This window comes from Cervus elaphus, chromosome 27, assembly GCF_910594005.1.
Source record: "Cervus elaphus chromosome 27, mCerEla1.1, whole genome shotgun sequence".
Classification (NCBI taxonomy): Eukaryota; Metazoa; Chordata; class Mammalia; order Artiodactyla; family Cervidae; genus Cervus; species Cervus elaphus.
The window spans coordinates 43,959,861-43,973,059 of record NC_057841.1 but is presented as its reverse complement, the minus strand read 5'-3'; the positions used below and the strand labels follow the sequence as shown (position 1 = coordinate 43,973,059).

Sequence of the window (13,199 nt, the reverse complement as noted above, 5' to 3'; positions counted from 1 at the left end):
AGCAAGTGGAGTAACGAGCTGTTGGCCATGCTGGTTGCTGTAACCAGGGTCAGTGTCCCCGAAGCGGAGCTTTGTCTCCCTTCAATTTGGGAGAGAGTTCCCTGTGAGCTTGTTAACAATGCTCCACCAAAAAGAGAAGGAAGCTTATACCCAGTGTCCACAGACCCTCTTCCCATCTCCCCAGACTGCGAGGCTTTCCAATCACTGCCCATTAAGCCACCTCCAGCTGGTTGATTAGCTCCCATCCTTGCCCATGAGAAGATGCAGGTGAAAGTGCTTTGAAAAGCACGCAGACTCGAGCCACGGCTCGCAACCTCGGCCTCAGGCTGAAATAATCCGGGAGTTAAAAAAGCACTGTTGCCCAGTCTTCCCACCCCCAGAGATTTGGATTTAATTGTTTTGCTGCGGCCTGGGCATGGCTTTTTTTTTTTTAAAGCCCCCCAGATGTGCAGCCAAGGTTGGGAACCATTATTCTGCAGCCAAGGATCTCCCATTTTAGCACTTGTTAAAATTGCCGGTCTGGAGACCAGTCTGCAGACACTGGCTGTAACCAAATCTTCCCAATATATATCTATCCCCAGGCAAACAAAACAAAACAAAACTCTCTTAAAACCACAAAGAAGAAGGAGACAGTTCCTCTGAAACCTCTGTCATGAAATCCAACAGAATCACCAATGAGTGTGCTGGTAAACCAGTTCTGCCATAACGGGGAGGGCCCCCTGACTGTGGCATTTGCTGACGTCCGTGACATAAACACGTCTGCCTCCGAGGATTTCAGGTTACCAACAGTTTCACAACCAGCTCAGAAAATTCCCCGAAGCTTAACAACGTGCTCTCAAGAGCTGGAAGGAGCTCACTGAACCCACCCAGGTATTTTTTGGGGGAGGCAGCAGCTCCCATTCACAAGATTGGGGCTCAATTTATAGCAGCGACATCCCCTCCAAAGGCAAAATGTGCATGTGCTTGCTTTCTGCAAAGTGAACTGAACATTTAACGAATGGACCGATGAGCTCTTGCCCAGATCTGCTTATTTCTTCTCCATTTATAGTGAACAAGAGGTGGTGAGCCGAGGCGTTAGGGCTGGATGTCAGTCTGGTGGATGTGCATACTCACAGGCAATGCACGACTGTGCGTCCCTCCCCGCCGTTGTACTCCTCCTGCCACTTGTCCACCTGGCGGATGAGCTTCAGGAAGGAGCGCTTGGACACCGGCGTGTCCCTGTACATCGGCCAGCCCAGGAACTGGAACTGCTGCACCATCCGGTACCCGTCCTGGGGCTGCAGAGGGCCGGGCGATCGGAGGGGAGTGGAGAGAAAAAAAAGCAGGCGTGACTCTCAGGGCCAAGCTCCAGCATGCTGACCCTACCTCCTCATGCCAGCGGGCCGGAGAGGGAAGGAGGGCCTGCCTGTAATTAGCGAATGGACCGTCTATGGCCCGAGGAGTTAGGAGTCTGAATCACGAGCTGATATAAGACACCAGGTGTTTCCAATGGGAGGCCAGACAGAAGCGAAGTGGAATGCTCACAGCTTTGCGAACGCTGCATGAAAAACAACACATGACCTGAGCACTGACCACACTGGCCTAGAGTGGTAAACAGGCTTGACTTTAAGTACAGGTAAACTAAAGGTAAAGGATAAACTGTGCTCTGGCGATGTCTGTGAGTTCAGAGTGTTACTGATGACACCCTGTGTCCTGGGCGTATAATACGGTTCTGCTCACTAGCATGACTCTTGCTAAGATATCAATAGTCTTTCACCATAATTAAATAGAATTATGCATGTGTGCTCAGATGCATCCAACTATGCAACCCCATGGGCTAAAGCCCACCCGGCTCCTCTGTCCATGGGATTCTCCAGGCAAGAATATTGGAGTGGGTTGCCATGCCCTCCTCCAGGGGATCTTCCTGACCCAGGGATTGAACAGAACCTGTGTCTGTGTCTCCTGAGTCTCCTGCACTGGCAGGAGGAGTTAAATAGAATTTTAGGAGTCAAATAACCAGGCCGCGTGATTTTAGTCTGAATCTCTTGGGCTAAATCTTCCGTGGCTGCCGGTAGCACCCAACACAGGGGATCACTCTTGTTTCCTTCCTGGCTGTACCCCCACCAAACCCCTCAGCTCTTGGCCTCCCTTCCTCCCAGATGCTTGCTGATGCAGGCCCCAGGCTCAGTCCTTGGGTCCCTTTCTCTTCTCCATTTCCCTCTTGATGGTTTTATTCAGTCTCATGGCTTTAACTATTCCAGTGAGTCCTCAATCTGTGTCTCCAGACCTCGCTCCTGAATTTCACCCTCACAGATTCCAAGGTCTCCACGATATTCCAATGCAGGCATCAAACAGTCACTTTAAACCTAGCACGTACACAGTTGAACTGCCTTCCGTCTATGCGTGCTCAGACCCCTAACAATCCTATTACCTGCACAGCTTTTCCCAATTTGGTTAATGTCTGTTCCATCTAGTTCTCAGGACCAACATGCTGTCAGCTGCTCCTGAGTCCCTGGGATCCAACCGATCACCCCATCCTATCGGCTCTGAGGCCAGACTGTATCAGAGCCCCTCCACCTCCCCCACCCACTGCCGCTCTGCCCACCCTTGTCCTTTCCCACCTGGATTACTACAACAGCCTCCTGACCCACTCCCTCACTGTCTGTCCCCAGCACAGATGCCAGAGCGTGCCTTCTAAAAGCTCGATTATAGCATAAGACTCTTCCACTCAGGACCCTGTGGCAGCACCTCCTTTCCTTCAGAGCAGAAGCCCTGATCCTGGCGGTGGCCTGCAGGGCCCTATGTGACCTCTGCCCCCTGGACCCCAACCTCAGCCCTGGTAGCTACTCCTGCCTTCGCCTCCTGGACTGCGGACACATCAGCTGCCTTGCTGTTACGGGACTCACCAGACAATCCCCCCACCTCCGGGCCTTTGCACTGACCGTCACTTCTGCCCCCAAAGCCACCTGCAGGAGAGCATGTGGCTGCCCCTCACGCCCACCGGGCTTCATTCACACGGCCCCTCTGCTCATACTCCGGTCCAGGCCTGGCACCTTCTGCTTTCCTGTTTTTCTCCGACAGCACACAGCACTTTCTGGCAAATCTAACAGGCAATCTGTGCGTCCATCCTCTCCTGTCTGTCTCCTCCCTTTAGAACGTAAGCTCCACAGGGTCAGGGAACTTGGTTTTGTTCACAGACTCCTAGAAGGGCCTCAGGCTCCCAGAACGCTGATCTAGACCATCTACCCAGTCAATTGATGAGAAAATAAGGAAACCGCAACACCAGCCACGGTGGTTGTGGATCTTACTCGTGCTGCGTTGTAGATGCGGAATATCCTACTGATGATGTCTTCTTCCAGGTCAGCAGAAACAAACTCCACCTGGATGGGGCCGTGTCGGTGGACTCCGTTCTCTGGCCAGTACTGCGGACACAACTGGAGTCAAAACACAGAAACGCGAGGTTAATGATCAGAATACATTTACTGCTCACGTCTGGACAAGGTCACTACCAGCATCAGGCCCCAATGCCCATCATTCACTTTATTTCCTTTCCTTTCTCTTTTCCTTCCCCCAAGTTGACCTGTTGACTTTCTTGTTGGCTGAGCCCTTAATTCCTCCTGTCCGTCTAGTACTTTTTTCTCTATTTTCTGCGAAAGCATCACTAAGCCACGAGGAATTCTGCCTCCCAAGGAGGTCATGTGGGCACTACTGAATACCATCACTGTAAGATCTCTTTTGCCGCTGAAAGGCACTCTTCTCTGACCCTGGGGAGATGCCCTGAGCTGCTGTTACAAGAGCAAAGACATTTGAGATAACCCACTTGACACCCAAATCTCCAACCTTCCATCTGGGCTCGCCTAGTAGTATGTAATCACTTTGAGAACCGGGCTGTTTTGTGACAAAATACTGGCAACAGTGTTGGGTTGCATTTTCTCACACTGGTCCAAACCCTCCCAGCTCAGACCTAGGAAACACGGTGGAATAAGAGTAACCACTTTGGGCTTCAATTAAAAACTCAATTTCCTAGCGTCTCACATTCCAGGTATTGATGACACTGGGGAACCAGGACTACTGCTGAAACATGGAGCAGGTGACGAGTGTGGCAGGCAGGGTGCCAGGCATGATGGCAGATGAGGGAGGGGATCTTGCTTACCACTGCCCTGCAGCAACACAACTTGGAGACAGGTGAGAAAAACCCCCGTCTGTTATCACAAATCTTTTCTAAAGCTCTGCAGGCATGCACGCAATGCATGCTGAGTTGTTCAGTTGTGTCTGACTCTTTGCAACCCCACAGATATAGCCCGACAGGCTCTGCTGAGTGGGTTGCCCTGCCCTCCTCCAGGGAATCTTCCCAACCCAGGGATCGAACCCGCATCTCTTATATCTCTTGCATTGGCAGGCAGGTTCTTTACCACTGAGTCACCTGGGAAGCCTTCTAAAGCTCTGAGACCCTACTTAAAGTTGGAAATGAAGCTTCTTTGGGGACTTGGTATGCAGTGATGTTTTGGGAGCAGCATTTAACTCTTTTTTCCAATTTACCGGAGGGACAAATGGCTGGGATCAGGGCAAGAGGAAAGCACTTCATTATTTTACAGTCTATTTCTTCTGAGCCAAGAGCAGATGAAAACATCTCATTTTAAGCAGAATGATGTACAATGAAGGTGAGAACCTACTGCCTGAAATTCCTTTTTCTGATGATTTTTCTTTTCCAAAGGATTTAAAATCTCATCATGGAAGGTTACAAAGGTTGATTTATATCCAAGATTGCAAGCTGGTTTCCAGTGGATCAAACGAAGCCATCTCCTCTCCCTCTGTTATAGAAGCTAAAGGTTTGAATTTCATGACCAAGTTGGAAAACAGGATAACTGAGGGCCCTTTTTACATGAGCTGAGTCTATAGTATTTTAGAAATTACATTTATTTATTTGAAAATAAGGCTTCTGGGCTTCCCAGGTGGCTCAGCAGTAAAGAATCCACCTGCCAATGTAGGAGATACGGATTCGATCCCTGGGTCAGGAAGATGCCACATACCATGGAGCAAACTAAGTCCCCGTTCCACAACTATTGAGCCTGTGCTTTAGAGCCTGGGAGCCGAAACTACTGAAGCCCATGCACCCTAGAGCCTGTGCTCAGCAACTAGAGAAGCCACTGCAGTGAGAAGCCCGCGCGCTGCAACTCAAGATTAGCCCCAGCTCATGGCAACCAGAGAAAGTCCGAGCAGCAATGAAGACCCAGCACAGTTAAAAATAAGTATATAAAGGGCTTTCATGGTGGCTCAGTTGGTAAAGAATCCGCCTGCAGTGTGGGAGACCTGCATTCGATCCCTCGGTGGGGAAGATCCCCTGGAGGAAGGCAAGGCAACCTACTCCAGTATTCTTGTCTGGATAATCTCTACGGACAGAGGAGCCTGGTGGGCTACAGTCCATGGGGTTGCAAAGGGTTGGACACAACTGAGCGACTGAGCACACAGCTATGTAATAAATAAAAGCTTAAAAAAAGATATTGCTTCCACGAAATTTTTCCTTCCTCACCAGTGCTTCTTGGTGACAAGTTATAAAACTGCCTTGTCAAAAGACAGCTCGCTGAAGTTTATTTTCTCTTTGACCCCCAGGGTACCCATGTTAAAATGAACAGTCATATGATGGGAAGCTGAGATGGGAAGAGAAGCCCTAGCACACACATCTGAACTGTCCTGCCCGTTTTCTCCTGACGGAGCCAGCCTTGCTTTCTGTTCGTCCTCACAATTCAGCCCTCAATCTAAAGCTCATCACTTTCACCAGAGAAACAGGAACGGCCCGGCCAGCGCGGGCTCCTGGATTATGGCATTCTGCATCCCGCCCGAGGAAACCGTGTGGAAAATGACTTAAATAGTGCATAACACGTCCATGAACTGGGCCTATAAATACTTAAAGCAGCTGAGTGCTATTCTTGTGTGATTGCAGAGACTTTCGGTTCAAATGCTCCGTTTAGTGCTCTCTAAAAGGCCGAATCCCAAGAGCACCCTTTCTCCAAACCAGCACCGGCTCCATCTGCTGAGCGGGATGGGGACCTTGGTCTCTCCCACCGGGGCAGCCAAGGCTTGGTATGAGCCCAGACAATTGTGGCTTAGAACACAACTTTAGAATTCAAGTGTTAGTTGCTTAGTCATGTCCGATATTTTGTGACCCCATGGACTGTAGCCTGTCAGGTTCCTCTGTCCATGGGATTCTCCAGGCAAGGGTACTGGAATGGGTAGCCAGTCCCTCCTCCAGGGGATCTTCCCAATCCAGGGATAGAACCCAGGTCTCCTGCATTGCAGGCTAATTCTTTACTGAGTTCACGACTGACTGACTAACATGCTTTAGAATTCAACAGCGTCGTCCAGAAAGAACGTGTGTAAACCACTGATGTCTGGTTCACTCATATGGAAAAAAAACAGTCTATCACGGCATTTCAGTATTCACTTAGGGGAAAAGCAACGATTCTGAAGAGGGAACACTTGCTTATCCTCTGTCTGTGACTAAGGAACCTTGAACGAGTGGAGCTGAATGCACGGCATGGTGAGTTAGAAAACCAGAACCCTTGGTCCTATTCCTGGTTGTGTCATTGAGGTTCCCCAGCTATGGTGTCTGCTTGTTTTTATAAACGGTTGCCACCCATCCTTTGGAAAGGAGAGGATAACCACGGAAGACTTCTGAAATATTAAAGCTTCTTAAGTAAAAAGAACTAGATGAAGACAAGCGTGATCATTATTATTTCATTAACTAGCTTTTGGGCTACAGCCTTAACAAGACAATGCATTGCTTCAAATGTAATAAAAAACATTACAGGACTGAAGTGAAGGTCCATGGGATTTTTGGCAGATTGATGACAATTAAGTGGATTTTAGGAAGGAAAATTTTTGTCCACTTTGGCTGCTGTAATATGTCAGACTTTCGTTTCTTTCTTTTTTTTTAAATTTGTCTCTATGAGACAGAAAATTAATTCCGTTCCAGAACAAGTTTATTCTTACAACACACCAAGTTCAAACTTCCCACAAGGGCCTTTGTCACAGCAGTTCAGCCTGTGATTAGAACAGCTGGGCCCTAAAGTGATAAATCCAGCTCCCAGGGCCCCCGTGCTCACTCTGGCCTGACGAGTCCTTTTAGGAAAATCCTTCTAACCCCATTAGTAATACTGAGTCACCACTGCCCAATTCTGTCTCTCTGTGTATAAAAAGAGGAGCTACGAACAAATCACATTCATCATTCTGAGTTTTCCTTATCTTCCAGTCTCGGTTTCATTTCTCTTTAATATATCTTTACCAAAGAGTTGACAAAAGTAGTTGCTATCCCTTAGAACGGCATGCCAGTCTCCACTCTTTTCACCCTGCTAGGCCGACTGCCACCTGTGGCCTCCAGGTGGGCCATGCCAGGAGGCTCGGGGACACTCCCAGCCCGGATCCGGGGCTGTGTCAGAGGTTGACGGCCTTTCTCATCATCTCTGGTCCACTTGCTCTATGCCCTTCAGCCCCTGGGTCAGTCCTGACTGCCTGTTACCCTGCATCTCTCTCCGGTCAGCACTCCCATCCTTCGCGAACAACCCAGATTATGACCCTCTGTTTCCCTGTCACTCACTCCGTCTCTGAGTTCAGTCCATCTTTTTGGTCTCAGACTATTTTCTGCTGCCATCCCAAATTACATCTGGTTTGTATTATTTTTTGTAAAGTTTTTGTGTGTGTGTGTGTGTGTGTGTGCGGACTATTTTTAAACTCTTCACTGAGTTTTTTTTTTTTTACAATATTGCTTCTGTTTTATATTTTCTTCTTTTTTGCCACGAGTCATGAGGGATCTTAGCTCCCCAACCAGGGATCGAACCCACAGCCCCTGCATTGGAAGGTGCAGTCTTAACCACTGGACTGCCGGGGAAGTCCCCCATCTGGTTTGTAACAGGCATCTTTGGCTCCCTGTCCTTGCTTGGGGTTTGTAACCTGCTGCCAGGGGACTGCATTCTGGATGTGCAAACACAGGAAACACAGACAGGACCCTAGGCCGGGCTCTGGCAGCCGTGGTCCATGAGTCTCACCTGGGCGGGGTCCACGTCGTTTAGCATCACCACAGACGTGCAGTGATAATCCAGGACCAGCCTCCAGAAGTCTTTCACCGTGTTTGGCAGAGGATGCTGGGTGACTATGAAAGCCGAGGGCTGTTTATAGCTCTGCAGACGCAAACAAGAGAGATCCAAATGGACCCCGGAGAACGTGACAGGAGGAAGCTAAGTTATTTTGTACACATGGGAGTCCGTGACATAAAACACTGAACATATTTAACAACTGCTGAATTCTACCACCATGGTCCATGCCAAAACAGGCCAAATATAGACTCATCTGCAGAAAAATAATGCTAAAGTCACCTCACTTTGATACTAATAAAACTTAATAAGCATCTCCTACAGTTCGTTTTTTTTTTTTTTTTTTTGTATTTCTGGTAGAAAGGCAATGTCGACTCTACACATAACTAATTTAATGGAGAAAATTTAACTTCACTTTAAGATATGCATGATTAAGATAGTTCCATTTCTCCTAAAATCTGTGCGCTTATTGTTTAAATGTGTGAGATGGTGTTACTTATTCCTGCCATCCAAGGACACACACGCTTTTGACAGCTCTGCAGAGCGTCAGACCAGCTTAAATACCTTTTTACCCATATCACACCAATAGAATTAAAATTTCCGTATTAGCACTGAAAATCCCCATTCACTTTTCCCATCAATTGAGTAGCAAATGCTCATTCAGTTAGAAGTAAATAGACTGACAGGAGGTAATGGGTTGTGTACTATCTGTGCTGACAGGCAATTTCTCCCCCATGTTAATTACTGCCTAAATTAGGAGGAATGGGAACTAAAATAATGCTGCAAACCATATTATCCCACTTCACTGCCTTCCTGACTTAATAGCTGTCTCTTGCTCTCCAGCCAGCAGGTTAAAAAATTGAAGTGCTCAGAGCCCCGCCGACACACCCTTCATTTATCAGCCCTCCTGGACCGGGGTCTCCCAGAGACCAAGAGCGTCGGTCCCGACACACAAACAGATACGGAGGCGGAAGTGCACTTCGCTGAAAACACAGTTCACGGCTTTAAAGCGAACCAGGGAGAGGACCCAGGCGCCGCCCCCGGAGGAACATCCCGCCGTGTCCTGCCCAGGGAGGGGGCGCGCGGATGGAGGGGGGCTCACGTCCATGAGGGCCGCGTTGATGTAGTTGCTGCTCTCGCCGTCGATGGTGATGAGGAAGGGCAGGCAGCGGTCGGGCGGCAGGATGTCCATGCAGCGGTTCTTCTCGTGGTTACGGGGCAGCAGCGCGATGCTGCAGTCTTCCACGCGCAGGGTCGGCGTCACCATGTTCAGGGTCTGGAGGACAGAGCAGGTACACTCGGGACAAGAACCCCATCTCCTGTGCAGACCTCAGGGGACCCCTGTGTCCTGCAGCTGACGGCCCCACTCCCCAGACCCCACTTACACAATGAGATTTTTATTTCTCTTTAGTTTTCAGGACTCTGTGCATAGACAGAGCCCATCAGACACAAGGACCGCTGTGCATATGCCGGATCAGGTGCCAACGAATCCAGCTAGGACTGGACACCTGGGCGTTTGGAGGGAGAGGTTGGCAGGGGTCAGGCTGGAGTTAGGTGTGGAGTCAGGTGCATTCAGACCCAAGGAGAGCATGAGAAATGGCATAGAGCACTCAGGTGGCGCTAGTGGTAAAGAACCGGCCTGCGAATGTGGGAGACGTAACACATGCGGGTTTGATCCCCAGGTCGGGAAGATCCCCTGGAGGAAGGCAGGGCCACCCACTCCAGTACCTTGCCTGGAGAATCCCATGGACAGAGGAGTCTGGTGGGCTACAGTCCGTGGGGTCAAAAAGAGTTGGACACGACTGAGCAACTTAGAGCGCATGCACTCTTGCCAGCAAGCACCCTGAATGTGCCTGGCTTGGTCTAGCTGTTGGGGTTACACTGTGGGTCTGTCTGGCGTCTGCACCCTGAGCAGGGGTGGGGGCGGGGAGGGCCTGGCTCTGCCAGACCAGTGGTCTCGATATGGGGACACTAACTACTTCAGCACATGGTCTGGCTGTCAGGATGGTGTGGGGGGCGGGCAGGGCTCAGGCATCCAGTGGGCAGCTGCCAGGGATGCCACGAAACACCCAACAGGACAACCCCTCGGCCGTGGACAACTGAGCCCCCAGCGTCAACGGTGCTGAGGCTGAGAAGCCCTGCGTGGGCTCAAGGGTTCCTGAGCTGACTCTGAGCTTCTTCTTCGGAGCAAGCTCAGAGTCGACTGTCCCTTTAGCATGACCTACCCGGAATTCCTCCTTGATCTGGCTCGAATTGGTCTGCGGGTCCAGCTTGTTCATGTCATAGTAGAGAGACCTGACCTGGGAAGCGGGTACCGAGGTGTCCCCACAGAGACAGGCTTCCAGAATGGCATCGTGGATGAACACGTACTGCTCCTGGGGAAGCAGAGAAACCAAGGTAACTCCCAGGAACCAGAGGAGGAGGGGAGGCAGCCCCTCGTGGACCAGAGAACGATGGTTCACCCGTCACAGAGCACGCATTCCTTCCAGAGAGAAGGCCCGGGAGGGGACTTGGCCGCTCGGAGGGGGCTGTCCCAGGGCCAGTAATCCTGTCCCTCTCCAAAGGGAGGGCAGGGCATTAGTGACTGGCCATGTGTGGAGGACAGCAGGAGGAGAGGTAAACAGGGGCTCGGTGCAGAAGGCTTCAACACACTGATGGAAACCATTCAGACACTGGGCCTTCCCAGGTGGTGCTAGTGGTAAAGAAACCACCTGCCAATGCAGGAAATTTAAGAGATATGGGTTCGATCCCTGGGTCAGGGAGGTCCCCTGGAGGAGGGCATGGTAACCCACTCTAGTATTCTTGCCTGGAGAATCCCATGGACAGAGGTGCCTGGTGGGCTACAGTTCATGGGGTTGCACAGAGTTGGACACGACTGATGCGACTTAACATGCACACACATTAGTAAAAACATTAACTTCCTAGGAGCAGGATGGAATACTTATTCTCAAACACTTAAGTTTCTGGCACACCTTGAATTCTAACTTAGAGAAGTTCCAGAGTGCTTCCAGAAAGTGGGCAAATTCCCACGATGCCAGGCCACTCACTGGACAGAATTTTTAAGGACAGTCAGAAGAGAAGGAAATGCATAGAGATTACCCTTAAAAATCACTCTGCAAATGCCTGCCTATTCTCAGGGGTGGTCTCGCTCTGGTTACCAGCTAGTTTAAAAGACACAGTAAAAAAAGTGCTCGGGCCTGGTGCACTGGGAAGACCCAGAGGAATCAGGTGGAGAGGGAGGTGGGAGGGGGGATCGGGATGGGGAATACGTGTAAATCTATTGCTGATTCATGTCAATGTATGACAAAACCCACTGGAAAAAAAAAAAATGAAATAGAGAACCCCCCCCCCCAAAAAAAAAGAAACAGTATTGAAATCCTGAAGGCTTCAAAGTGGAGCCTCAACCGGGACCCTGCATGCAGAAACAAGGGGAAAGTTGGGCTTGGGGAGCAGATTCTGTTACCTGGCAGACTCCTGGCCTTTTTCATGTGTTTATGAGAGGAGAAAGAAAAGGAAGGAAGGAGGGAGGGTGGGAAGAAAGGATGGCCACATGCCTCACCTTTTCTGCTGGGGGTTTCTGAAGATAGAACCGCGGCTTCTCTCCCTCCCCCCGCCCCGACTTGGCCCTGGGACGTGGGCAGCAGGGACAGAGCCCGAGGCTGGCGGGGTCGGGGTGACGGGGGTTCAGTACCTCGGTCTGCACCATGTTCACCCTCCGAGACCGCAGCTCCCGCACGCAGTTGTAGATGTCCACCACCCCTTCCCGCTCGGCCATGTCCAGCATGATGTCAATGACGATGAAACAGCCGGTCCTGCCCGCACCAGCACTGCACAGAGAGCGGGGCTCAGTCAGGGGGGGCAGCAGGGACCCCCGCTGCTGCTTCCTCTTAGATCCTCGCTGGGGTGAAATTCACAGAATGTGGAACGACCACCGGAAGGTGTACAACTCAGTGGTGCCTGGCACCCTCGCAACGCTGTGCGACCATCGCCTCTGTGGAGTTTCCAAATGTTTCCATCACCCCAAGGGGACTTGCACCTGCTGCCCCCATTCGGCCCCCACTCACCTGCAGTGCACCACCAGCGGGCCCGCGTTGGGTGGGCTCTTGGATTTCACCTGCCGGACGAAGCCCAGTAGCCCGGTGGCGTGGTAGGGGACCCCGTGGTCTGGCCAGCCCGTGAAGTGGAACTGTCTGATCTCTCGGATTTCGTGGACGCCTCGCTGCCAGGGGCCAGTCAGCACGGGAGAGAACACAGGGAAATAGATGATGAGGGGGTAGGAGGGTACCAAGGACCCTCAGGGTCAGGGAGCCTGGGGCTGGAAACCTCTGATTGCTGGGAAGAAAATCATTCTTTGAGATAACACAGACTCTGAGAGCTCATTTCAGGGAGGAAGATATTTGTAGGGGTGGAAGGGGAGGTGATGCTTGGGGGACACGTGAGTTTACAGGTGCAATGGCAGTGAGTGGATAGTGGTGGGCGCTGAGACTCCTCGAGCCTCCTCCCTAAGCTGTAGGCTCTGTTAACAGTCTGTGTGTCACTCACATCCTACGGTGTGAGGAGCCAGCCCCGAGACACAGATCGGGGCGGGAGGGGTCTAAGGGGTATTTATGTCTCGAGACAAGCCGCCGAGACGCAGACCCCTGTTCAGCTCGTCCACGTCCTAGTGCCATCTACGCCAGGCACTTGGGCTGCACACACGCCGATGGGCACAGGAAGGCTCCTGGAAGAAGGACCGCTTCCATCCAGACCGGCCAGAGGACCACTTTTCATTGGAACTCAAGTTTGTTAGGCTTCTCTTTCTAATCGGGGTAAACACTGAATCCATGCATCTGGTCACCAACACTCAGATGCACATGCAGCTCTTCAGGTCTGACTCCAGGGTCTGGAGTGGCAGAGATGTGGAGATGGTGCACCCTGTCTTCAGTGGTCGGCTTTCAGGAAGCAGGCATGTCAGCAAACACGAACCATGGAAACCAAGAAGTATTTTTGCTGGAATTCTGTTGGATCAATAAACTGAAGAGGGAGGGTGGTCCACCATACAACTGAAGGGGAGGCGGAAGGAAACAGACTTCAAGCATTTTTTTTTTTTTAATTTACTTTTGTTTTGAGAATAACTAAGTTGATTTATGTGCT

The 13,199-nt window shown here is 50.8% G+C and overlaps 1 protein-coding gene across 4 annotated transcripts in view; it reads right to left on the bottom strand.

Moving 5' to 3' along the window:
• PTPRM (protein tyrosine phosphatase receptor type M) overlaps nt 1–13,199 on the bottom strand; it is a 645,114-nt gene that overhangs the window by 15,279 nt on the left and 616,636 nt on the right. For all 4 annotated transcript variants that reach the window (XM_043889726.1, XM_043889727.1, XM_043889723.1 and 1 more), the window contains 7 exons: nt 12,131–12,285; nt 11,758–11,893; nt 10,292–10,441; nt 9,169–9,342; nt 8,022–8,153; nt 3,288–3,413; nt 1,114–1,277 (listed from right to left, as the gene is read on the bottom strand). In XM_043889726.1, the coding sequence (XP_043745661.1) occupies nt 1,114–1,277; nt 3,288–3,413; nt 8,022–8,153; nt 9,169–9,342; nt 10,292–10,441; nt 11,758–11,893; nt 12,131–12,285 (1,037 nt within the window). The remainder of the gene's footprint in view (nt 1–1,113; nt 1,278–3,287; nt 3,414–8,021; nt 8,154–9,168; nt 9,343–10,291; nt 10,442–11,757; nt 11,894–12,130; nt 12,286–13,199) is intronic.